At 45.3% G+C, this 26,256-nt stretch overlaps 1 protein-coding gene across 1 annotated transcript in view; it reads left to right on the top strand.

Annotated features, from left to right (window-relative positions):
• EEFSEC (eukaryotic elongation factor, selenocysteine-tRNA specific) overlaps window positions 1-26,256 on the top strand; it is a 215,544-nt gene that overhangs the window by 35,257 nt on the left and 154,031 nt on the right. The window contains exons 2-3 of the mRNA XM_040358969.1: window positions 5,332-5,539; window positions 24,040-24,136. Of these exons, the coding sequence (XP_040214903.1) occupies window positions 5,332-5,539; window positions 24,040-24,136 (305 nt within the window). The remainder of the gene's footprint in view (window positions 1-5,331; window positions 5,540-24,039; window positions 24,137-26,256) is intronic.

The raw sequence follows: 26,256 nt of genomic DNA, 5'->3' as shown, positions 1-26,256 counted from the left end.
CCATTGACTGGGGATCCCTGGAGGCAAGTCTGCCAAAGGCAGGTTACTCTGGACACTGATATGTCGCTGTCTAGGGACATCGGCACCAGTGGACTATTGGTTGTGTATTTCTGGCGGATGTTACTTTGGTACTGGTGTGCAGTTGGTTGGGGACTCTGGATGCTGGTGTTCCATTGGCTAGGGACAAAAGTTAGCCATTGACTGGGGATCCCTGGAGGCAAGTCTGCCAAAGGCAGGTTACTCTGGACACTGGTATGTCGTTGTCTAGGGACATCGGCACCAGTGGACTATTGGTTGTGTATTTCTGGCGGATGTTACTTTGGTACTGGTGTGCAGTTGGTTGGGGACTCTGGATGCTGGTGTTCCATCGGCTGGGGACAAAAGTTAGCCATTGACTGGGGATCCCTGGAGGCAAGTCTGCCAAAGGCAGGTTACTCTGGACACTGGTATGTCGTTGTCTAGGGACATCGGCACCAGTGGACTATTGGTTGTGTATTTCTGGCGGATGTTACTTTGGTACTGGTGTGCAGTTGGTTGGGGACTCTGGATGCTGGTGTTCCATCGGCTGGGGACTCTGACAAAGGTTAGCCATTGACTGGGGAATTATAGATGCCAGTGTGCCATTTACCACAGACTCCTTGTGCCATTGCTTTGTATCTCCAGTGCCAATCAGTCATTGTTCCCGGGTTGCAGCAATTTTCCTTTACTCTGGTCCTAGTTTTGTAGAACTTTTTTTGTGTTTAAAAAAAAAAAAAATTGGTCTTCTCAAACCAATGTCTAACTTAAGGCACATCGAAGCTCAATTAATTAAATTTTGATTTTCTGGGATACTGTGTGTAATCCTCTCAAAAGCTGTTTTTCACCTGCTACAAGAGAAACAAAAAAGCCCCCTTTGTACCGGTGTCCTCCACTATTTCTGCTCCTGAAAAGGTTTCATTTTCTTTAATCCCGCCAGTGCTGCTGTCAGCGAGGGAAGTGGTTTTCGGATGCTCTAAGCAGGTCACTGAATGGGATGTGTATTATAGTTATCTGTGTGGTCAGCAGTTAAAGGCTGACCTTAAGCCGTTGCTCTATCCTACTCCTAGAGCCTTATCTTCTCATGACTCATGAATTTTATTCTCTATGATGGATCTCTAGAAATTGGGAAAAAAGCCGCTGTGAAAAGTGAAACCAGAGGTGAATCACTCGGTGCATCAAATACAAGTAATTCACAGCTGATTATATATACAGTATATATATATATATATATATATATATATATATATATATATATATATATATATATATATAATTACACACACATACACAGGCCTGGATTTACAAAGGAGTTACGACGGCATATCTCCAGATACGCCGTCGTAACTCTGAGTACGGGCCGTCGCAACTCGGCGCCTGATTCATAGACTCAGATACGCCTCACAGTTGCCAAGATACGAGCGGCGTAAGTCTCCTACGCCGTCGTATCTTAGGGTGCATATTTCCGCTGGCCGCTAGGTGGCGCTTCCGTATATTTCCGCGTCAAATATGCTAATTAGCTAGATGCGCCGATTCACGAACGTATGTGCGCCAGGGGTATCAAGATACGTCGTTTACGTAAGAGATACGCCGGCGTAAAGTTACCCCTCATAAAGCAGGGGTAAGTCATGTTCGGTATGGACGTCGGAAACGTACGAACAGCTTCGTATTTTACGTCGTTTGCGTTAGTCGTCCGTGAATGGGGCTGGACGTAAGTTACGTTCACGTCGAAAGCATTGACTATTTGCGGCGTAATTTTGAGCATGCGCACTGGGATACGTTCACGGACGGCGCATGCGCCGTTCGTTAAAAGCGTCAATTACGTTGGGTCACGATTCATTGGCATACAACACGAGCCTACTTTGAATTACGCGGGCTTACGCCGGCACAGTTACACTACGCCGCCAAAACGTAGGGCGCAAGTTCTTTGTGAATACGGGACCTGCCTCACTAAGTTACGGCGGCGTAGTGTATCTGAGATATGCTACGCCCGCCTAAAGATAGGCGAGTCTATGTGAATCTGGGCCCCAGTGTCCAGCATAAATGAGTGCACCCCCTTTGAAAGGTAAGATTTAACCACTTCAGCCCCAGACCATTTGGATGCCCAAAGACCAGAGCACTTTTTGTGATTCGGTACTGCGTAGCTTTAACTGACAATTGCGCGGTCGTGCAAACAAAATTGTCGTCCTTTTTTTTCCCACAAATAGAGCTTTCTTTTGGTGGCATTTGATCACCTCTGCAGTTTTTTTATTTTTTGCGCTATAAACAAAAATAGAGCGACAATTTTGAAGAAAAAACAATATTTTTTACTTTTTGCTATAATAAATATCCCCAAAAAAGATATACATTTTTTTTTTCTTCCTCAGTTTAGGCCAGTGTTTCTCAATTCCAGTCCTCAGGCCCCCCCAACAGGTCAGGTTTTCAGGATTTCCATTATTTTGCACAGGTGATTTGATCAGTTTCACTGCCTCAGTAATCACCACAGCCTTTTCATCTGAGGGAAATCCTGAAAACCTGACCTGTTGGGGGGGCCTGAGGACTGAAATTGAGAAACGCTGGTTTAGGCCGATACGTATTCTTCTACCTAAATTTATAGCGTTTACAAAATAGGGAATAGTTTTATGGCATTTTTATTTTTTTATTTTAATTTTTTTACTACTAATGGTGGCAATCTGCGATTTTTTTTTTTTCATGACTGCAACATTATAGCGGACACATTTTTGGGACCATTGTCATTTTCACAGCGAAAAGTGCTATAAAAATGCACTGTGATTACTGTGAAAATGACAATTGCAGTTTAGGAGTTAACCCCTGAAGGGGTTAAGTGTGACCTCATATGTGTTTCTAACTGTAGGGGGCTGGGCTGGACATATGAAGTCAGTGATCGTCTTTCCCTACATCATGGAACAGACGATCGCTGACATTGCCACAATGAAGAATGGGGAAGGTGTGTTTACACACACCTCTCCCCGTTCTTCAGCTCCGGTGACCGATCGCGAGACACCAGCGGCGATCGGGTCCTGCGGGTGCGGTCACGGAGCTTTGGAGCGGCATGCTATTCCATCCGGTTTGCGTTTAGTTGGACCATCATTTATTTTTCAACAGGACAATGACCCCAAACACACCTCCAGGCTGTGTAAGGGCTATTTGACCAAGAAGGAGAGTGATGGGGTGCTACCTCTTGAAGCTCATCAAGAGAATGCCAAGAGTGTGCCAAGCAGTAATCAAAGCAAAAGGTGGCTACTTTGAAGAACCTAGAATATGAAATATATTTTCAGTTGTTTCACACTTTTTTGTTATGTATAATTCCACATGTGTAATTTATAGTTTTGATGCCTTCAGTGTGAATCTACAATTTTCATAGTCATGAAAATAAAGAAAACTCTTTGAATGAGAAGGTGTGTCCAAACTTTTGGTCTGTACTGTGTGTGTATATATATATGTGTGTGTGTGTGTGTGTGTGTGTATATATATATTGTTTTGTTTCTTCTTTGATTAGACTGGTAAAATAAGTACCGTAAAGGGCATTACCAATTTTTAATTCAGTTTCCCTTATGAAAGTTCAGTTTTAGACAAGAAGCAGATGTCACAAAGAACGATAGTCGTTAAAACACCTGTCTGTCCTGAGGTGACCATTGGGTCTTGCTGCCACCCTGTGTGCTCAGCCATTAGTTGAATGCAGTTCACACAATTACAATAATTGCCTTTGGAGCCCTGGATGGATTTAATTGCAAGATGTTTTCCTGTGCCGTGGGGAGAGAATGAATTTTAAAAGCACACGGAAGAAGAAATGTTATGCTTGCCCGTCCAATGGGTGGTGAGTTAAATCTTCACTCTTTTGCAAAGCTCCAATCGCTGCTGCTCTCTAAAATCACAGGACACAGTAGTGACCAGGGGTGGACTGACAACTCATGCCCCCCCCTGGGCAATAGAAGATTATAGGGCCCCTGGGCTTACAGATGGCCACCACACCAGGAGGCAGTGCAGAGGCAGGGCAGCTAAAATCTCAGGATTTTCACATCAAAAGCATGTCGATTTCGGACATATCAGGGACAGATGTAAAAAAAACACAGATTTTTACATACTGTCCCTGGTTTTATTGAGCCTGGCAACCCTGATGGGGCCCCCTAGTGGCATGGGGCCCTCGGGCAGTGCCCGAGAGCCCCAATGGTCAGTCCGCCCCTGGTAGTGACGTAGGGGTTGACAGGAGAAACCGCAGCTCTTATAGAGGGGCACACTTTCCAACACAGTGTATCACCTGTGTATCACCTCAGGTGATACACAGAGATGAAGCAAATCCTCCTACATAAGTTTTACCTGTTTTTCTGAAGGCCTTCTCTTCTCTGTATCCATTCAATGTGCCAAATTATAAAGCTTGTCTGAGAGTTTAGGAAAAAATGGGCGGAGAGCTGAAGTTACAGTCTGCAGAGCTTAGCGAGGAGAGCTCTGAGAGCTGATTGGAGGGAAGGGAAACGCCCCACTCCACACAGGAACAGAGATGAGGCTGTCACTATTTTGGCGTCAGCATGGTGTAAGGGAAAACTTGTCAGAAGTGATTCATGCTCATAGCAGAGGAAGGAGGCAGGAGACAAAAGTGCCACTTAGTGCTCTTAATTGAGACAAGTACACACTATAGAGGGATATGCTTTGTTCATATTTCATGTCTGACGTTTACAATCACTGTAGATTTCCTGCCACATGCTCTGGACAATGCTGCTCTATTGCGAAGTCTGCAGGGAAACCTACGAATTAAGGATGAGCTCCTGTGTGTTCGCACAGCCCATGTGCAGAGCCCGCCAGGAAGTCAGCGCTGCGCTGCGCTAATCACAGGCAGTGAGACATTTCCCAATCTCTGCAGCCACGGATCGGGACAACGTCTCACTGCCTGTGATTAGCGCAGCGCCGACTTCCTGGTGGGCTCTGCACGTGGGCTGTGCCAACACACAGGAGCTCAGAATTAAAAATCAATGGACTGTCTGGAAGCATCATACATGGCACAAACACTATGCACCAACAGACCAGGGATGTACAAAGTGGTTCTTAGTCTTAACTTGTTCCTCTTTACTAATGTTGGCAGATCTAATCTCTTTCGGACCAGTTTTTTAACCAGATAAATGAAGCCTAAAAAAAAAAAATCTATATATATCAGTGCTTGTAGATGTCCCTCACAGAATTTAGGATGGTAACTAAACCTATTTTTCATCATAGTATAGAACTCTGAGAAGGTTGCTCCTTACTGCTCCTTGTGATATTTCCACATTGTCTCCTTCTGTAGCTGAAGTTCTGACAGTTCTTATTGTCTCTCTTCCTGGGCAGGTGCACAGATTATCGATCTGATGATGCTGGTCATCGATGTGACAAAGGGAATGCAGACGCAGTCGGCTGAGTGTCTGGTCATAGGTCAGATTGCCTGCAAAAAGATGGTGGTCATCTTGAATAAAATCGACTTGCTTCCAGAAAACAAGAGGCAGGCAGCTGTCGAAAGGATGACCAAGAAGATGCAGAAGACACTGGAAAGTACAAAGTAAGTAAAGCTTATAGAAACGATTGTGAGAAAATGGTGGGGGAAAAACTGCGCTAAACCACACAAAAACTGCACTAAACCAAACAAAAACCTGTAGCTGCTAACACTCAAACAAAGTCAAAGTGAAAATGGAGAACAAATAGTGTAGCGCTAAATAATCAAGTAAAAACAATAAGCGAGTGAAAACTAAATGGTGATAGACCACTAGTGGTCAATATTGTGAACAAAATAGGGTGTTATGCCATTTAAATAACAATGTAAATACATGAGTGAGTATAAGTTCAAGTTCAATCAAAAATATGAGAAAATGGTATGAGTCCACAGACAGTAGATACCAAAGTCCTGTGGGACACAAAATGTAGGGGAAAAAGAGGTTCCCAAAGTAAAGCTGTGTACTCTTAGGCCTCGTACACACGACCGAACATGTCTGCTGAAACTGGTACACGGACCAGTTTCCGCGAACATGTTCGGTCGTGTGTAGGGCCGACCGGACAATTTTCCGGCCGACCGGACAGGTTTCCAGTGGACAAATGTTTCTTGGCATGCTAAGAAACATGTCCGCTGGAACCATGTCCGCCGGACATGTCCGATGGTCAGTATGACTCATCGGACATGGATGCTGGCCCGAGAACCCGCGCATAACGTCGAAGTGATTCGACGCATGCGCGGAAGCATTGAACTTTGGCATCAGAGAACGTTGGTGTCGTATACGTCACCGCATTCTCTGTCCGCTGGGATTTTGGTTTGATGGTGTGTACAACCATCAGACCAAAATCTGCTAGCGGACATGTCCGATGAAAACGGTCCGCGGACCGTTTTCATCGGACATGTCCGATCGTCTGTACGAGGCCTAACCGGATCAGACGGACACATATACCATACGGCAGTGTGTCAAACAGACACTGAAACCTTGGTTCCTTACTCTCCATGGCTGTGTAGATGAAGAGGCCAAGTGGGGCCGGATGCTGGATCTCAGGACTCCAAACCACACAGGGAAGCGTTGATGGCAAACCAGGCAGAAGGGTCAATCCCAGGGAGATGATGATGTTCTACCCAAATCCATGGTCAAGTAATGCACTGGTTATTAAAGATGAAGTGTAATCTGATCAAAAAAAAAAATGCTTTCCCTCAACCCCCCCACCACCTACCTAATGCTATACCTACCTGTGCTACAATTGGATTAATTATATTTGTTAGCATCACTTTTATCTTACTTTTCAACCTTTTTTCCTTCAGTCAAGACTCTCCACTACTGAAGTTGTTCCCTCTGATTGCAACTATCTAGCATGGCCAGCCTCAGTCTGGCTTTTGGCTCGCCACATCCAGACCATGCTGTCCAGAATCTATCTGGGTAACAAGTTAGCTGCAGTAAGTTTTTTCAGGTCCAGAGCCACTGCCATTGCCTCAGCACTTACCCTGTCTGTTAAGACACACTTTGTGAGTCGGCCAGTAGGCCAAACAATAGCATCTACCTCAAGTACATAGGACTTTGGGTGCCTTTTTGAAAATTCATGTTTCCTGTCAGCTTTCACTGTGGAAGGGGTTAGAAGGACTGAGTGCTGACGTCTACTGCTGGGGGAAATGTTGCCCGTGATTTTTGTGCTTATTCCTGGTTTACGGCATTGACAAAGTATCTCCTCAGTTGCTGGTCTTTCTTTTCAAACAGCTACTAGGAATTTCAATCTTCAGTCCATTTCTGTTGCCCGCCTATAGTAACTTTGGTCACCTTCAGCCGTCCAACATCCACCTGCTACAGCTATCTAGGTTTCATGAATACGTGAGGTTTTGCCTTGTATACAGTCTTTTTTATTGCTTTACTGCCATGTGGTTGCAGCACTTCAAATCCTAGACATGACAGGGGAAAGGCAGTCCCACTGTACCGGGTGCCCTAAGCCTACACTTTACTAATGACTTCAGGGCTGCTTGCAGGGTCCTTTCTAATGCAACCGGCGTCTGCGTCATGGAATCCTGTTGTCTTCTGCTAAAGTCTATTCCATCTTTGTTGTCTTCCTTATCTTGTTGTGTGTGGTCAGTTCCTCTTCCCCCTTGGCTGAAGCTTCGACTACAGTCATACAAGACTGTGGCCGAAATCAACCAGTTATTTGACTCTGACCACAGAGGCAACAAGTGTGCTCCTGCGTCTTCTCATTTCTCATGATGGATGCCAGCTTTTTGGGCCGAGGAGGAGTTCTGAGCAGCTTATCAGTGCAGGGATATCCAGGCAGGGAACTTGGTTGTCATTGAAGTCTTGTCTCACAATCAACATCCTAGAATTTCATGTGGTTTGGTTTTCTCTGCAGCATTGGACCATTCTACTGAAGGGTCATCTGATCCAGGTTCAGTTAGACAATGTCACAAGGTCCCTACCATTAGGTAGGGACCAGACAGAGCCTTGCTGTGGCAAGACAGGAGAATTGCATTCTTTGCTGGGCAGAGCTTCAAATTCCAGCCTTGTCCCAGGCATAGACATTTCAAAAGGGGCACATCAAAGAGGCTACAAATCCTATTTATACAAAGCAATGAAGGGAACATCACTGACTCTGGTGAGGCAACTCCGCATGAAACAGCACTTCCCTTCAATGGGTTCCGAGAGGCGACTCGAAGCATAAACAATTTAGGACAAATCCTCTTCTTGCTGCAGCCTGATCTGGTTTGGCTCTCAGTACTATCAAAGGTCAAGTTTCTGCCCTCTGTCTTGTTTCAGAGACCAATGGCCTTCTTGGAGTCTCCCACAAAGCCCCCCCCCCCTATCCATTCCTCTGTGACTCTATGGGATTTAAATTTGGTTCTCTCTGGGTTAAAATGTTGGCTTCTAAAACAATCGAGACATTCCTCTCTCTACTCTTACCCACAAGGTGTTTTTTCTTTTAGACATCACCTCTGCGATGTGAGTGCCTGAAATGATGGCCTTATCCTGCAAGGAACATGTTCTAGTTTCTTTATCGTACATCACGGGACACAGAGCGGCATTCATTACTATATGGGTTATATGGAGTACCTTCAGGTGTAGACACTGGCAATCTCAAACAGGAAATGCCCCTCCCTATATAACCCCCTCCCATAGGAGGAGTACCTCAGTTTTTACGCCAGTGTCTTAGGTGTTAGTCATGGTTTAGCTTGCCTCCGCATCCTTGGGATTAGGTGAGCTACCGGTTCTGTCCAAAAAAGCCTCAGCGCTAAAGTGGTCAGTAACCGGACCCCAAACCCTTGGGGTATAGCCCATAATGCTTTTCTTTTTAGAGAGCTGGACCCTGGGCCCAGAACTTAGAAACCTTTGGGTACCTAAAGTTTTCTGTTGCCAGGGTGCTATATGGGCCCAGGACAGTGGATCCTTCATAGGAACCCAGGGCCTGAAGGTCTAGACATCCCCACGGAGATGGGGGAAGATTGGGCCTCTTGCTTGGCAAAGTCCTGCGGCATGGAGCAGGTAAGTGAGGGGAAAACTTGCGGAACTTGGTTCTTAGCAGGTTTTTTTCTGGGGGGTCACAGGGGACATGCCTAAAGTTATGCACTGCATCTGGCAAACTAGTCACATATCATAAAGATAGGATGGCTCTCTATGTATTATTCCCCATAAGATGTGACCTCCCTTGTAGTGTTGGAAAAGCATTGAGTGGGGCCTGTGTTATATAAAAATATATGTGTGTGTCAGAGAGCTTTGCTTACCTGCAGGCCTCCAGGCGATGCTCCATTCAGTCTTCCTCCTCAGAGCCTGCAAGCAGGCAAAACGCTGACCTCCTCGTGTGTTCCAGGCTGCAGGCTGCAGTTTGCTGGAACAGAGAGGTCCCTTCCTCCCAAAATCCCCCCCCCCTCCCCCTGTCGGGAGGGGCATTTCCTGTTTGAGATTGCTGGGGGGGGAAGGGCGGGTCAGTGGCTTAAAGGAAGGGGCGGCCCTTCCTTGTTTGTTCCATCAATACTTTGGAACTGAGGAGAAAGACCAGAGCGGCAGCACGGGGCGCCGAGGACACACAGTGGCCAGAAAGGATATTGCAGTCTTCAGAGGACTGTTTTGTCAAGCCTAGAAATAGGCTGTTTCTTTTCCATCTCATAGTTTTTCTTTGCAATACTACTCAGGGGGACAGAATGTTTTTTCTTTCCTGGATTTGAAACAAAAACGAAAAAAAAAAAAAAAAAAAAAAAAGTCATCTAGGGGAGAGGAAGCATTTTTTTATCCCCCAAACAGGTGTTTGGACAATTAACTTTTATAGTTCCAAATACCAATAGGTAGCAGGTGTACCTCGGTATTGTACCATGGTATGCCGCTGTTTTCCCTACAGGGAGCCTTGGGGCCATCGGGATCTGGGGCTGGAGCTGACGCGGGTCAGTCCAACCCTAAGATGGTCACGGAGGAGGTATTACTCACCTCTTTAAAAGAGATGCAGAAAAGCATGGGAAAAATGATATCCGCAGCTATGCGGGGCAGTAAGCGGAATAGATCTCCGTCGCCCGAGCGCGGACCCTCAGAAGAGGAGGTCCTTTCCTCAGGGGAATTGGACGACCTCTTGGACACGGACCAAGTAGGTTCAGGGATCGAAGACCCGGATACAGAGGAGTCTGGGGCAGTCTCCCTGAGGGAGAGCTGGTGGATTCAAGGATTGTCGGACTTGGTCCATAGGACATTCAACTTGCCAGTACCAGATCTCCAGGTATCGACGGTTTCAGCTTTGGGCTCACTGAGGGCGCCTCAAAGCAATGATGTGTTTCCGATCCATCCTCTATTAGAGGGAATTTTGTTCCAAGATTGGAACAAGCCAGATAAGATCTTCTTACCACCTAAAAGGTTCTCTGTCCTATATCCTATGGAAGAAAATTTTTCCAAAAGATGGGCTACTCCTGCAGTGGACGCAGCCATCTCATGTGTTAACAGATCATTAACATGCCCTGTAGAAAACATACAGGTGTTCAAGGATCCAGTTGATAAGCGCTTGGAAGCACTACTTAAGAACTCCTTCACTACTGCAGGGGCAGTAGTACAGCCAGCTGTGGCTGCGGTTGGGGTCGCTCAAGCATTATCGGATCAATTTAAGCAGATGCTTAAACTTATTCCGGCCCAGCAGGCAGAAAAATTTTCGGATGTCCCTAAGGCCATATGTTTTACGGTAGACGCAATCAAGGATTCTATCCAGCAAGCGTCACGTTTATCGTTATCCCTTATCCATATGAGAAGACTCTTATGGTTAAAAAGCTGGGAGGCTGAGCCCCCATGCAAGAAGCTCCTGGTAGGGTTCCCCTTCCATGGAGGACGACTCTTCGGAGAAGACCTAGATAAATACATTCAGACCATTTCAAACGGCAAGAGTACTCTCTTGCCAACTAAGAAGAAGGTTCAGGGACCTGCGTTTAAACGACAGTATTCCCCTGGGCAGGGGCCCTCTAATGCCAAGCAGTATCGACGGCCTCCTGCAAAAGCAAACTTCGGCTTCAACAGCAGATCACAAGGACAGGCTGTTAGAGGCAAAAGGCAGTGGTTTCGCAAACCAGCAAAACCAGCCCCCAAGCCAACCTTATGAAGGGGCGCCCCCACCCACGAAGGTGGGGGGAAGGCTGCGACTCTTTTCAGAGATTTGGGAAGCCAGCATTCCCGACGAGTGGGTACGGTCTTCCGTGGCCACAGGCTACAAATTAGATTTCCTAAGGTTTCCTCCTCCTCATTTCCAGAAGTCGAGGATTCCAAACGATCCGGAAAAGGGAGCCGCATTAAGATCGGCATTAGATCATCTACTTTCCCAGGAAGTAAGAGTAGAGGTACCAGTCCTGGAACAGGGGCTGGGTTTCTACTCCAACCTATTCATCATCCCAAAATCCAATGGAGATGTCAGGCCAATTTTGGACCTAAAGATGGTAAATGCATATCTAAAGATCCGCTCATTTCGGATGGAATCCGTGCGGTCAGCAGCTGCCACACTCCAGAAGGACGACTTCATGGCGTCCATAGACATAAAGGATGCCTACCTTCATGTTCCAATTTATCAGCCACATCAAAGATATCTACGCTTCATGGTGGCTTCGCGTCACTTCCAATTCGTGGCGCTTCCCTTCGGGTTGGCTACGGCCCCCCGGGTGTTCACGAAGGTCCTAGCTCCAATCCTAGCCAAACTAAGGATCCAAGGGGTCACGATCCTAGCATACCTGGACGACCTCCTAGTCATAGATCACTCGTCTCCCGGCTTGGAGCGAGCAGTGGCCCTCACGGTCCAATACCTCGAGAGGTTCGGCTGGGTCCTAAATCGAGAAAAGTCAGCTTTCCAGCCCACAAAGCAGTTGGAATATCTCGGCATGAGATTAGACACAGAACAACAAGGAGTGTTCCTACCTCTGAGGAAGGTAAAAGCCATCAAGGAATTAATCCTACTGGTTCTAAGCAAGAAAGAACCGACTATTCGCCTATGTATGAGGTTACTAGGCAAGATGGTGGCCACATTCGAGGCGGTACCATACGCCCAGAGCCACACTCGCATCCTACAGGCAGCCATCCTGTCAGCATGGAGCAGAAGGCCACAGGCCTTGGATATCCCGTTGCCGCTCTCATCAAGAGTCCGACAAAGTCTGTGTTGGTGGTTAGACCCTCAGAATCTACTGAAGGGGAGGTCTTTCAGCCCAGTGGCTTGGAAGATAGTGACCACAGACGCCAGCCTGACGGGCTGGGGAGCAATTTTGGATGGTTGCACTCGCCAAGGTACTTGGGCAAAGCCAGAGAAGCAGTTGCCCATCAACATCTTGGAGCTCAGAGCAGCTCGACTACCCCTCAGGGCTTGGACGTCAAAATTGCAGGGGTTCCCGGTGAGAATTCAATCAGACAATGCCACGGCCGTGGCACACATAAATCACCAAGGGGGAACCAGGAGTCAAGCCGCTCAGAGAGAGGTGAGCTTGATTCTTCTATGGGCAGAGGCTCATGTGCCCTGCATATCGGCAATATTCATTCCAGGAGTGGACAACTTTCAGGCGGACTTCTTAAGCCGCCAGACTCTATGGCCGGGGGAATGGTCTCTGCATCCACTAGTCTTTCAAGCACTCTGCCAAAGATGGGGAGTGCCGGACGTGGATATCATGGCATCGAGACTCAACAAGAAACTAGACAGGTTCATGTCCCGCTCAAGGGATCCGATGGCCTGCGGAACCGATGCGTTGGTTTGCCCTTGGCATCAGTTCAAACTTCTTTATGCGTTTCCCCCGCTCCAGTTACTACCCCGCCTGCTGCGCAGGATCCGGGTGGAGCACATACCAGTCATCCTGGTAGCTCCAGCATGGCCCAGAAGGGCATGGTACTCACTAATCTTAAGGATGGTAGTGGGAGACCCTTGGACTCTTCCTCTACGGCCAGACCTGCTATCGCAAGGTCCGATCCTCCACCCTGCCTTACGGCATCTAAATTTGACGGCCTGGAAGCTGAATCCCTGATTCTCAGGGGTAGAGGTCTGTCTCAGAAAGTAATCTCTACCCTAATCAGAGCCAGGAAACCGGTCTCTAGGGTGATTTATTACAGGGTCTGGAAGGCCTATGTAGGCTGGTGTGAGTCCAAGCGATGGCTTTCTCGCAAATTTACCATCGATAGAGTATTAAGTTTTCTCCAGCTAGGAGTGGATAAAGGATTGGCATTAAGCACAATCAAAGGACAGATTTCTGCTCTGTCAGTGTGGTTTCAGCGGCCGCTGGCCACCCACTCGCTGGTTAAGACCTTCCTTCAAGGGGTCTTACGTATTAGACCTCCAGTTAAATCCCCGCTTTGTCCGTGGGATTTAAATCTTGTTCTGTCAAGTTTACAGAAACAACCGTTTGAGCCGTTGGCTGATATTCCTTTGGTTCTACTGACAAGGAAGTTAGTATTTTTGGTTGCCATAGTTTCCGCAAGAAGAGTTTCGGAGCTGGCAGCCTTATCCTGTAAGGAACCATATCTTGTTTTTCATAAGGACAGGGTCGTTCTCCGCCCTCATCCTTCCTTCCTTCCGAAGGTCATATCCAGTTTTCATTTGAACCAGGATTTGGTATTACCATCCTTCTTCCCTAAACCTACTTCCAGAAAGGAAGGGTTGCTGCATACCTTGGATATTGTCAGGGCCATGAAGGCCTATCTTAAAGCTACAAAGAAGATCCGGAAGACAGATGTGCTGTTCATTCTACCGGATGGGCCCAAGAAGGGGCAGGCAGCTGCAAAGTCCACCATTTCTAGGTGGATTAAGCAATTAATCACTCAGGCCTACGGCTTGAAAGGGTTGCCTCCTCCAGTATCATTAAAGGCTCATTCTACTAGAGCCATGGGCGCCTCCTGGGCAGCACACCACCAGATCTCTATGGCTCAAGTTTGCAAGGCGGCAACCTGGTCTTCTGTCCACACGTTTACAAAATTCTACAGTTGGACGTAAGAAGGAATACTGATACTGCCTTCGGGCAGGCAGTGCTGCAGGCTGCAGTTTGAGACCCTCGGATTCCGGGGGCTCCTCTTGTTCGAGTTAAATTTAAAAATTTTATTTTTCTCAACTAAGTTGGATTTATTATGATTTGAGTATATCTCTAAATTAAATCCTTTTGTCTTGGAGATGTTCTCCCTCCCCTCATTGTAAGCATTGCTTTGGGACATCCCATATAGTAATGAATGCCGCTCTGTGTCCCGTGATGTACGATAAAGAAAAAGAGATTTTTAATACAGCTTACCTGTAAAATCTTTTTCTTGGAGTACATCACGGGACACAGAGCTCCCACCCCTCTTTTTTGAGGACCATTTTGGGAGGCATACTGCTTGCTACAAAACTGAGGTACTCCTCCTATGGGAGGGGGTTATATAGGGAGGGGCATTTCCTGTTTGAGATTGCCAGTGTCTACACCTGAAGGTACTCCATATAACCCATATAGTAATGAATGCCGCTCTGTGTCCCGTGATGTACTCCAAGAAAAAGATTTTACAGGTAAGCTGTATTAAAAATCTCTTTTTTTCACAGAGACATGGTGCTGTTTGGACCCATGACTTCCTTCCTGCTTAAGGTAGATTCCGCCTTTCACCTCAACCAGGACATAATTCTTCAGTCCCTCAGTCTGCCTCCAATTTGCCAAAGGAGATTCCCTCTGTCCAGGTGTGGTTCAGACTGTTGCGTCTTTCAACCCCTGCTTCTTCCGGAAGGACGCTTTTTCTTTTTTTGGCATTCCAGATGGTCCCTTAGAGGGTTCTAGCTCCACCATCTCTAGTTGCTTCAGACAAACTGTCCTAGAAGTTTATGGTCTCAAAGCTCAGGTTCTTGTCAAGGCTCACCCTTCTAGAACGCCTGAGTGCTTTTTGGGCTTTTCGGCGTCAAGCAACAGTTTCCTTAATTTACAAGGCTGCAACCTGGTCTTCTGGTCACATATATTAAGTTCTACTAGGTCAATGTAGAAGCCTCATCTGATGGCAGCTTGGGACGTAAGGTCCTTCAGATGGTTGTTTTAAGCTGCGGTCATTCCCCCGGTTTTCTTTTGGGCCTGGTAGCAATTGTTTGCTTTGAAGCCCATCTTCAGATGGACTGCTTTTGTACTGAAAGTAAAAGATTTCTTGTGTTCTTCAAAGAACGAGGGGAGAAAAAAAGTATTTTTGGACATTCATTGATATCCTTTGGATTACATTGAGAGTCCCACCCCTTGTTCTCGATACTGCTTTGTGTCAGGGCTGGGCTCGTCCCTTCCTTCTCTGAGCTGGCCGCATAGCTGTCGGCTAATTGCCAGCTCCTATCTCTTCACAGTGACTCACCTGTTGATAATCCTGCTCATCAGTCCTGCCTACTTAAGCCTTCCAGTTCAGATAATCGATGCCTTCACCTTGGTCAACAAAACAGAGACTTTCTCCTGCGTTCCTGTTGAAGACTTTCCTTGGCTGACATCCCTTCTGGCTCCTGATCCTGCTTGCTGTTCTACGTTCATCTCTGGCCCCCTAATGTTTGGCTTGTCTGAGTATCTGATCCGGTTCCTGAACTCTGGCTATGTTTTGAATATGTTTATTCTGTTTATCTTTTTATTTTTATTATTGTTAATAAACAAGTGTGATTTAAGAGTTGGTTCACACTGGGGCGACACGACTTCCAGCGCGACTTTCAGAGGCGACTCCGACACGACTTGAGCATGAACCACAGGGCGATCTGGGGCGATTTACAACACGACTTGAAGTCGTCTCCAGGACAGGAGACTTTCCAGTGGCCAATCAAACAACAATCAGCTCTGGGGGAGGGAGGGGGAGGGAGGGGGAGGGAGAGGTTTGCCTGAGAAATGCATGTTATCTTCCTGGAAAGTCGCTTCAGTTAAGACAGTGATCAGACTTGGATCAGACTTGGATTAGACTTCCATTGAAATCAATGGGTACAAATCGCCTACAAGTCGGATTGAAGTAGTACAGGAACTTCTTTTGAAGTCGTGGCGACTAGAGTCGTGTGTATTAAAACCGCTCCCCTTCACTTGCATTGTTTTTCTCGACGGCGCGACTTGGGACGACTTGAGGCGACTTCAAGTCGGATCCCAAGTCGCCCCAGTGTGAACCGGCTCTTACTGTACTTCTGTCTCGGTCTGATTCATGGTTTCTGACACTGCTACTAAACTGAGACATGCTAGTAGGAGGGGTCATCCTTGGGTGTCCTACACTTGTTGTTTTAATTCTTTATTTATAGTAACACATACACACAACAATGATGGCGAACCAAGTTAACAAGGTCTTTTGTAGCAGTTACATGGCATAAAATATAAACAAAGGAAGCTAGAGGAGTAAAATAACCCAGAGAATAGAGCATAGCTAAAGCACTGAGAACGCAACCAGGAGGTAGACACTTGCTTAAAAGTCATGAATTTAAAAATGGTAGGCTGTTGAGTCACTGAGGAGAAAGCCTATGCCGTTAACGGGGAACCACGAAGGGTCAAGTGGCCTACACTTTTTAGTTTTGCCAGCGTCCAATCCTTCTGTAAGCAGCAGTATGGACCCGTAGGTAACAGACTTCCTGTGTCCCTCAACAAAAATGAAACGCTAAAAATAAAAAAGATTTTGCGGTGTGTGTACAAAAATCCTATTTTTGCTTTTTCGATATACTTTTCAATAGAAGTGGCTTAATATCAGCTTTATAGAAAGTCCTAAAACCCTTTATAATGGAAATATCTGATCTGTCGTCTTTTTTTCCTGCTGAAGTACAGTTGATCTCGTCCTCGGTGGCAGAAAAGGATTCTGAATACTAAATTAGTTTTTGGCAGTCCCTCTAAAGAGCAAGTCTTCGTCGTACGAGCGCCGAGCATCACCTAGCTCCAGTCATTCTTCCCCGAGTCCGTTCAGCGGCTTGTTATTATTATTTGTTAAAATGAATACACCTGTTTCAACAATTGTTCCTCTTCACGCAATGTTCGTTTTTTTTGCTGTTTGGATTAAGTGTAATTGAATTTCCCCAAGCTTTGTGGTTAATCTCTTTTGACTCTCCGTATGAATGTTCCCAATCAGAGCCGTGGGCAAACGGATTACACTCACTGGAAGTCACTGTTGTAGGCTCACGCTAAAAAATTCAATGTGTATCAGAGAGGCTGAAGCCTGTGGAGACCCCCCTCCAAATCACAGGGGATATTCTGCTCTTGCTCGGACACAGGAAGGGTGACCCCCCTCAAGTTCACTAGAAGCCTTGACACTGGGAAGTAGTGTTTAAACCAATATTACTACAATTTCTGTAATCTAAAACCCAAACCTGGGGCCAAACAATATTGATTACCACCTATACAGCACTAAAGTATACAAATTGTAAATAAAACAAATAAATGTCGCCCAAAAAGATCCAAACCATTCAGCGTTCAGACCAAGACACTTCACCTAGCATCGTGGCAAGTAATGTTGAGCGTGATGCAGCCCTCCTCAGACTGGGTAATCTTCAACACATTGTAAAAAAACATGCATAGGAGGGTGCAAACACCTAGGGCATTACCACCATAACCATTTATTAAAAATCATGAGCAATAATATACTCACAAATGTGAATAAAAACAGGCTCATCGAACAACAACTCCAACCGTAGGCCGCGTCTTTTGTTTCAGAGCCGCACGGTTCGGGGTTTATGTGTTTTAGGGGACAAGCCCTCTTCCTCAGAGCTTCCTCAGCGTATTGAACAACAACTCCATCCGTAGGCACTGTCTTCTGTTCCAATGCCATACAGAGGTTTACGTATTTAGGGGGATAAACCACCTTCCTCAGAGCTTCCTCAGATTATTGAACAACTCATCCAATGGGCACCATCTTCTGTTCCAATGCCATACGGAGGTTTACGTGTTTCGAGGAGATAAAACCCCCTTCCTCAGAGCTTCCTCAGCTTATTTAACAACAAATCCAGCCATAGGCACCATCTTCTGTTCCAATGCCATACGGAGGCTTACGTGTTTCGAGGAGATAAACCCCCTTCCTCAGAGCTTCCTCAGCTTATTTAACAACAACTCCAGCCATAGGCACCATCTTCTGTTCCAATGCCACACCGTTAGAGATTTACATGTCTCAGAGGGACAGTCCCCCTTCCTCAGAGCTTTCTCAGCTTATTGAACTACTCCAGCCTAGGCACCATCTTCTGTTCCAATGCCACGTGGTTGGTTTACATGTTCCCGGGGGGTAAACCCCTTCTTCAGAGCTTCCTCAGCTTATTGAACAGCTACTCCAGCTTTAGGCACCGTCTTCTGTTCCAGTGCCACGCGGTTAGAGATTTACATGTTTCAGGGACAACCCCCCTTCCTCAGCTTATTGAACAACCTCAGCTATAGGCAACATCTTCTGTTTCAATGCCACGCGGTTGGAGGTTTAAGTATTTTGGTCTACAAGCTCCCTTCCGGGGGTTCCTTAAGCTTATTGTAAAACAGCTCCAGCCATAGGCACCAGCTTCTAGTGCCACACGGTTGGAGGTTTACATGTTTCAAGGGAAAAAGCCCCCTTCCTCAGAGCTTCCTCAGCTTACTAAAAAACTGCAGCCATAGGCCCCGTCTTCTGTTCCAATGCCACACGGTTGGAGATTTTCATGTTTCGGGGGACATCTCCATTCCTATAAGAAGTTTCCATAGAAAAAACAAAAGCCTCTATTATTTTTATTATTATTATAATTGTTATTATGATACAGGATTTATATAGCGCCAACAGTTTATGCAGAACTTTACGACTTGAGGGTAGACCGTAAAAAATCAATATATTTTAATACAAAAGGGCTCAGAGGGCCCAGCTCCTTAGAGCTTACAATCTAAGACTATAGTGTGCAACCGTGGTATATTTTTTTTTTTTTAAACTCTCCCATTTAAACACATAGGTAATACCCACTCACATTATAAAGTGCTTTTCCCTGCACAAAGGTAAAAAAAAGCGCCATCTCCTGCGGGATGCCAGCTCAACAATCATCCTCTACGAGTGGCTTCCTATTCGCTACTTCCAGGTTTACCAGCGGCACTTCTGGGAGTACCATGCTGGATGACATCACCTGTTTCGTTGTCCTGACGTTCTAAAGAGACGTCATACTTTGCATGGACAATATTTATGCATGGACGTTTTTTTTTTTTTTTTTATGGTACCATTTGTACTACAAAAAAAAGCAAAATACATGTGCAAAATCCTAAATGCCCCCTTCCACAGCTCTGCTATGCGGTCACGTGATCCCCCTCCACTTTCCCTACCTGGTCTAAGTTGAGCAGCGGGAGGGGCTGAGATTCTCCTCTGATGTATGCCAGCCAGCAGAGGATGGTTACGTGACTGCATGGAGGCGCTGTGCAAGAAGGTATTTAGGATTATATTTTTAAAAATAAAACTAACATACTGTGCTTTTTATCTTCATTAAACAGAGGGTATGCAATTGTTTTATATACATGACTTTACAGCCATGACAGAATGGCGGCAGGAGGAGAGGAGCGGGGTTGGGGATTAGTTCTCACTACATGGACTACTGAGCCGACAGTCAAGGAGGGGGTAGAAGGAGAGACTGACCCTGACCACACAGCGGGATGATGGAGGGACATAAACTGACCACGGTATCATGGATCAGCAGCCATGATTACCGTGGTCAGTACACATAGGGGGACACAGAAACAGGCAGTATCAACCAGGTCTTTTACAGCATAGAATGGGACAAATTACACAGCACAAGCACTGTGCTATAGATCACGCTCTAAAAAGAACAGGAGCATTTAATTATTTTTATTTTATTTTTTATTTATTTTTTGTTTTATGGTTACAACTGCTTTAGTTCACAAAATTTATGTTTTTGTAGGAGTTTATATATCGAAGTGGCGTTTTCCTATTTCAAAATGGTGCCTTTGACTGTTGTAAATATAGTCGGGTAACTTGAAGCTCCATACTTAGTTTAGAGTGACTCAGCCATGTTTCTTTTTAATAAGAAAGGCCATGAGGTCCTAGAGGATAACAACGAGCCTGACATTGGAGACAACATTCACATGCTGAGCGCAAATCATCATCTGATACCGAACGTGGCTCCCTCTCGTCTCCGTTAATATTGTCAGATAAATCCACATGTGGAGTCAATAAGATGCAGAGATCCAAAAATAATAATAGATTAGAGGTTTTGACCAATGTGAACAAGGGCTTATCTTTCAGGGCTTTGTCACAGCACAATCCCCATTTTTTTTTCTTTTCTTCAGTAACGTATATATGTTTATATGTGTTGACATGCATTTTTAATGTGTTTTTTAAATGCATTTTTTAGGGTTGCACCGATACCGTTATTTTACCGGCATGTATGAGTATTGATACTTTCAGTAAAGTACTTGCCGGTACCCAATGCCTATTGCGGTGCGATTCCTGTCTGAATCACATGAGGTTTTCCCCACCGCTCCTGTGTGAACCCAGGCTGAAGTCACTATTGACAAGCTTGGGTGGACACAGGAGGGGTGGGAGAAACCGCAATCACACCGCAATCCTGTTCAAATCGCATGCAATTCTTTGCAGTACGATCTTGAGCCCATTAATTTTATACGGGTGCAAATCGCACCGCAAATGTTTTGGTTTTGGATCATTTTCAAAAGTACGGGCACTTGTAAAATTACTCGGTATAGGCGCATGTCGGTCCCGACTTCGGGGGGCGATTTCAGAGACATCTGTGCAGAGTGCAGAGTTTCTGCACAGACGTAAATGGAAATCACACCCCAAAATTAGTACAGAAACTACTTTTGGGAATCGGTGCGGTGCCCCAAATGCAGCGTCTCACCGATTCGGATGCTGCCATTGCCGGCAATTGCTGCCGATTTGACATGTCAAATCGCATGCCAAATCGCATCAATGTGAACCAGGGCTCAGGAACCTGCAATCCTAAATTCCTAAAGAGCAGTGACTGATGTAAATACACAATGGCCCGGATTCACAAAGCACTTACGCCGACATATAACAAGTTACGCCGACGTAAGTGCAAATGTGCGCTGTCGTATCTGTGCGCCGGACCCACAAACTAAGATGCGCCTAAAAACAGGCTTCACCCTGCCGACGTAACTTGCCTACGCCGGCGTAGGATGGGCGCACATTTAGGCTGGACGCATGGTGGCGCTCCTATTGATTTAGCCATTCAAATATGCAAATGAGGGAAATACAGCGATTCACGAACGTACGTGCGCCCGACGCAGGCTACGCGAGGTGCGCGTACGTCCGGCGTAAAGTTAATTCCCCATAAAGAAGGCGCAACCCAGCAGCAGACATGCAAAGGTCTGCACCAGGGAACACAAGCCAACGTATTTTGCTTTGGACGTGTGTCTGGCTGGGCGTAGGTTACGTTCACGCCGTACGCAGTGATCCAGGGTAGTTTAGGCAGTTGTTCCGACGTGGTTGCGAGCAGGCGCAGGGGGATGCGTCCACGTCACGGCACATGCGCAGTTCGTGATACGTATCTGTCTGGCGCTCGGCCCATCATTTGCATGGGGTCACACCCCATTTGCATGGGTCACGCCCAATTCCACGTACGCCTTCGAAACCCAGGCCACGCTGGCGCAGCGTTGGGAGCACTGGCTTGCTGAATTCCATGCTTGCCTCTCTGCGCTGCGTTGGCGTAGCGTACAGTGTTTACTCTACGGCGGCGTAATGTGCGCCGTGCTCTCTGAATCTGGGCCAATGTTTTTACCTTAAAAAAAAATAAAAACGTTGTTGCATCTCAATGAACATTAAAGTAGTCAATATTTATCCAAATATATATCGAAGTTATAAACTTTTAATTAAATATTGCAGGAACGGAATAGGTAAAGGGGGGGGGGGGAGGGTGTAACAAGGTGGCCTAATTCTATGGGAATGACAATAAATAATACTGAAACATACTAAAGTAAAAAAGTTACAACAAAATTGTATTGTATATAAATATATAATAAAACAACAAAGGTAAAAAAATAAATTTTAAGGAAGAAGTTATTAAAGGTGATTAAAAGCAGTTGAATCTTCTGACCATTTTATATTTGTGGGTTCCTAAAGACAGCCAAGGGGTCAATTTATAAATGATTTCACATGTGATTCACACACTTTTCACGCAAGATTCTTACATTTTTCTTCTTAGATTTAATTGTGTAAATCCTGTGTGGAAAAATAATGTATAAATGGACCACCAAGGTTTATGCTAATTTTATATTATATCAAAATATATTATTATAATAATTAGGGTTGTCCCGATACCACTTTTTTTAGGACCGAGTACAAGTACCGATACTTTTTTTCAAGTAGTCGCCGATACCGAATACCGATACTTTTTTTAAATGTGTCCCCAAATGCAGCCATGTCCCCCCCATATGCAGCCATGTCCCCCACATATGCAGCCATGTCCCTCTAGCCATGTCCCTCACATATGCAGCCATGTCCTTCTAGCCATGTCCCTCACATATGCAGCCATGTCCCTCACATATGCAGCCATGTCCCTCTAGCCATGTCCCTCACATGTGCAGCAATGTCCCTCTAGCCATGTCCCTCACATATGCAGCAATGTCCCTCTAGCCATGTCCCTCACATATGCAGCCATGTCCCTCTAGCCATGTCCCTCACATATGCAGCCATGTCCCTCACATATGCAGCAATGTCCCTCTAGCCATGTCCCTCACATATGCAGCAATGTCCCTCTAGCCATGTCCCTCACATATGCAGCAATGTCCCTCTAGCCATGTCCCTCACATAAGCAGCAATGTCCCTCTAGCCATGTCCCTCGATGCGGCGGCAGCGGCGGGGGGGGGGGGAAGGGGGGGGAAAGTATTCTATTTAGGTATCGGGGGTATTTGCGCGAGTACGAGTACTCCCGCAAATACTCGGTATCGGTCCCGATACCGATACTGGTATCGGTATCTGGACAACCCTAATAATAATGTTTTATTATATATTTCCTTATGTTCGGTTCTCTGCATTAAAAAAAAAAAAAAAAAAAACGCATAAAAAAAAAAAAAAACAGTTGGTGCAATTTTGAGTTAAATAACCAGGACAAATACCAGGGTAAAAATAAGTCATACTGTTAATGAGCGCTATATACGAAAAAGAGATCAAAACAGTGCAATGGAAAGGTAATGTAAATGGTACTCAAAAAAACATTTTTGATGCCATTTCAGTGATCACTGGTACAGTGGGCCAGATCCACAAAAACCCGGCGCAACGTAACTTTTTCAATTTAAGTTACACCGCCGGAAAATTTCTACCTAAGTGCCCGATCCACAAAGCACTTACCTAGAAATTTTCGGCTGTGTAACTTAAATCTGGCCGGCGCAAGGCGTTCCTAATTTAATGGGGCGAATCCCATTTAAATTAGGCGCGCTCCCACGCCGGCCGTACTGCGCATGCTCACGACGTCATTTTCCCGACGTGCTTTGCACTGTTTTACGCTGCGCCGGGTTTTGAGAATCGCGACGAGCGTAAAAAAAAAAATACGAGTTGCGGCGGAAAAAAAAAAAATTTGAAGAAAAAAAGACGGCGACGCGGGATAGAAGGGTCTACTTTTACAAGGCCTAAACAGTTTAGGCCTTGTAAAAGCAGCCCTAATATTGCGACGGCAAACTAATACTTACGGAGAAAAAACGAAGCGTAAAAGCTTTGTGGATCTCCGTAAGTGCTAATTTGCATACCCGAAGCGGCATTTCGACGAGAAATGCCCCCAGCGGCGGCTGCGGTACTGCATCCTAAGATCCGACAGTGTAAGTCCCTTACACATGTCGGATCTTCTCCCTATCTATGTGATTCTGTGGATCAGTTCCATAGATAGAAACAGGGATACGCCGGCGTATCAGTAGATACGCCGGCGTATCCCTTTTGAGGATCTGGCTAAGTGTGTGCAATGCCTTAAAAGTACACTTTGAAAAAAATAAAAAGGCAGAGGTGGTCATGGGCCCTAAGTAGGATTGACGAGATTGCTTCTTAGAATATTGCATTTTTATTTTATTTTTTTATATAATTTTTTGCCCATTTTTTGTAAATCCTTTTTTTTTATTTTATTTTTCATTTTCTTTCAATCATCTATTGCTGTGCACACTCCCCCCCCCCCCTTTCTGGCTGGCAGAAGCTTACTAAAATCCAATCATTGTGCGTTTCTCCATGATAGATTCCACGGGTCTCCTATCATTTCTGTTGCTGCTAAACCAGGAGGACCCGAAGCTCCGGAGTCTGCGACTTCTCAGGGAATATCCGAGCTTATCGAGGTGAGTCAAGAGACTACTAAAGTGTTGCATTTTTATTTATTTTGTTATGTTCTATAGCTGGAGTACCCAAATTTTCTGTGCAAAGGACCAATTTACTGTCCTTCAAGCTTTAGGGGGGCTAATGGTTGTTGAAATTGATCTGTCATCGGCACCCCATTATTGGTTTTCATGGGAGAATAAGTGCCGCATTAACCACTTAAAGCGGAAGTAAACCAATCGATTTGATGGTTTAAAAAACAGTTAACATTCCAGGTATGCCAGAAATGTTAGCTGTCACATGGGTTGTGCTCTCAACCAAACTTTCACACCATCCAATGATTGGTGTCATAACTTAATCACATGTGCAGCATCATGGCAGTTGATGGTTAAACAAAGGTCTAGATGGCAGCTTCCTTGGCTGAAAACGATATGAGGGTTTACTTCCACTTTAACCACTTGCTTACTGTGCACATATACCCCCCTCCTGCCCAGGTGAAATTTCAGCTTCCGGCGCTGCGTTGCTTTAACTAACAATTGCGCGGTCGTGCGTCGTGGCTCCCAAACAAAATTGGGTGTCCTTCTGCGGCTTCGGGTGTCCCTCTTCGGCGGGTCCGGTGTCCTCTTCGGCGGGTCCGGCGTCCTTCTGCGGCGTCCTCGCTCGTTTCCCGCGCCGAGTTTTGAATACTGCGCCGACATATACAGAGCGCAGTATAGTCGGGCAATCTCGGCAACTTCCGCGCTCACATCCTGGACGTACAGGACGTCAGAGCGGGGTAGCCGAGCATTGCCGACAATACACGAGTGTACAGCGCTCTGACACTCGTGTATTGTCGGCAATGCTTGGCCACCCGCGCTGATGTCCTGTACGTCCAGGACGTGAGCGCGGAAGTTGCCGAGACTGCCCGACTATACCAGAGTGTACTGTGCTCGGTATATGTCGGCGCAGTATTCAAAACTCGGCGTGGGAAAGCGGGTATCGGCGTATACCGCGCACCCACGATTTTGCCCTGATTTTCAGGGCAAAAAAGTGCGCGGTATACGCCGATAACTACGGTAAGTTAATTCAGTTCACCGACTATAGAGATGTAGAGGACCCCGGAGGCCGATGGCCATGGGGTCTGTACGTATATACTGTATATTGACATCTGTCCCTGCCCCCAAGGAGCTTCCAATCTAAGGTCCCTAACCCACATTCATACATACACATACTAGGGCCAGTTTAGACAGGAGACGATTAACCTATCAGCATGTCTTTGTCATATCTATCTATCTATCTTGATTTCTATCTTAGCACTCGATTTCTATTTCTATCTATCGATTGATCTCTATTTTCATCTACCTATTGATCTATATTTTTATCTATCTACCAATCTCAATTTCTATCTTATTCGTTTATTTTTATTTCTATCTACCTATCAGTCTTTATTTCTATCTATCTATTGATCTTAGATAGATACAAAGATCCATAGATAGATAGAAATAAAGATTGATAGGTAGATAGAAATAAGGATCAATGCATAAGATGGAAATAGAGATCGAGAAATAAGATAGAAATCAAGATGAATAGATAGATATAATCTACTTGTATATGTTTCTATCTATCTATCTATCTATCTTGATTTCTATCTTCTCTCTCGATCTCTATTTCCATCTTATGCATTGATCTTTGTTTCTATCTTACCCATCTATCTTTATTTCTATCTGTCTATTAATCTTTGTATATATCTAGGATCAATAGATAGATAGAAATAAAGACTGATAGGTAGATATAAATAAAAATCAATGGATAAAACAGAAATTGAGATCGGTAGATAGATGAGAATATAGATCAATAGGTAGATGAAAATAGAGATCAATCGATAGATAGAAATAGAGATTGAGCGCTAAGATAGAAATCAAGATAGATAGATTGATAGATAGAAACATATATAAGTAAATTGTATCTATCCATCTTGATTTCTATCTTATCTCTCGATCTCTATTTCCATCTTATGCATTGATCTTTATATCTATCTATCTATCTATCTATCTATCTATCTATCTATCTATCTATCTATCTATCTATCTATCTATCTATCTATCTATCTATCTATCTATCTATCTATCTATCTATTTACTTAGATAGATAGAAACATATATAA

This window comes from Rana temporaria, chromosome 7 (genome assembly GCF_905171775.1).
Source record: "Rana temporaria chromosome 7, aRanTem1.1, whole genome shotgun sequence".
Classification (NCBI taxonomy): Eukaryota; Metazoa; Chordata; class Amphibia; order Anura; family Ranidae; genus Rana; species Rana temporaria.
Note: the sequence above shows the minus strand (reverse complement) of the source record. Positions and strands in the feature narration are given on the sequence as shown.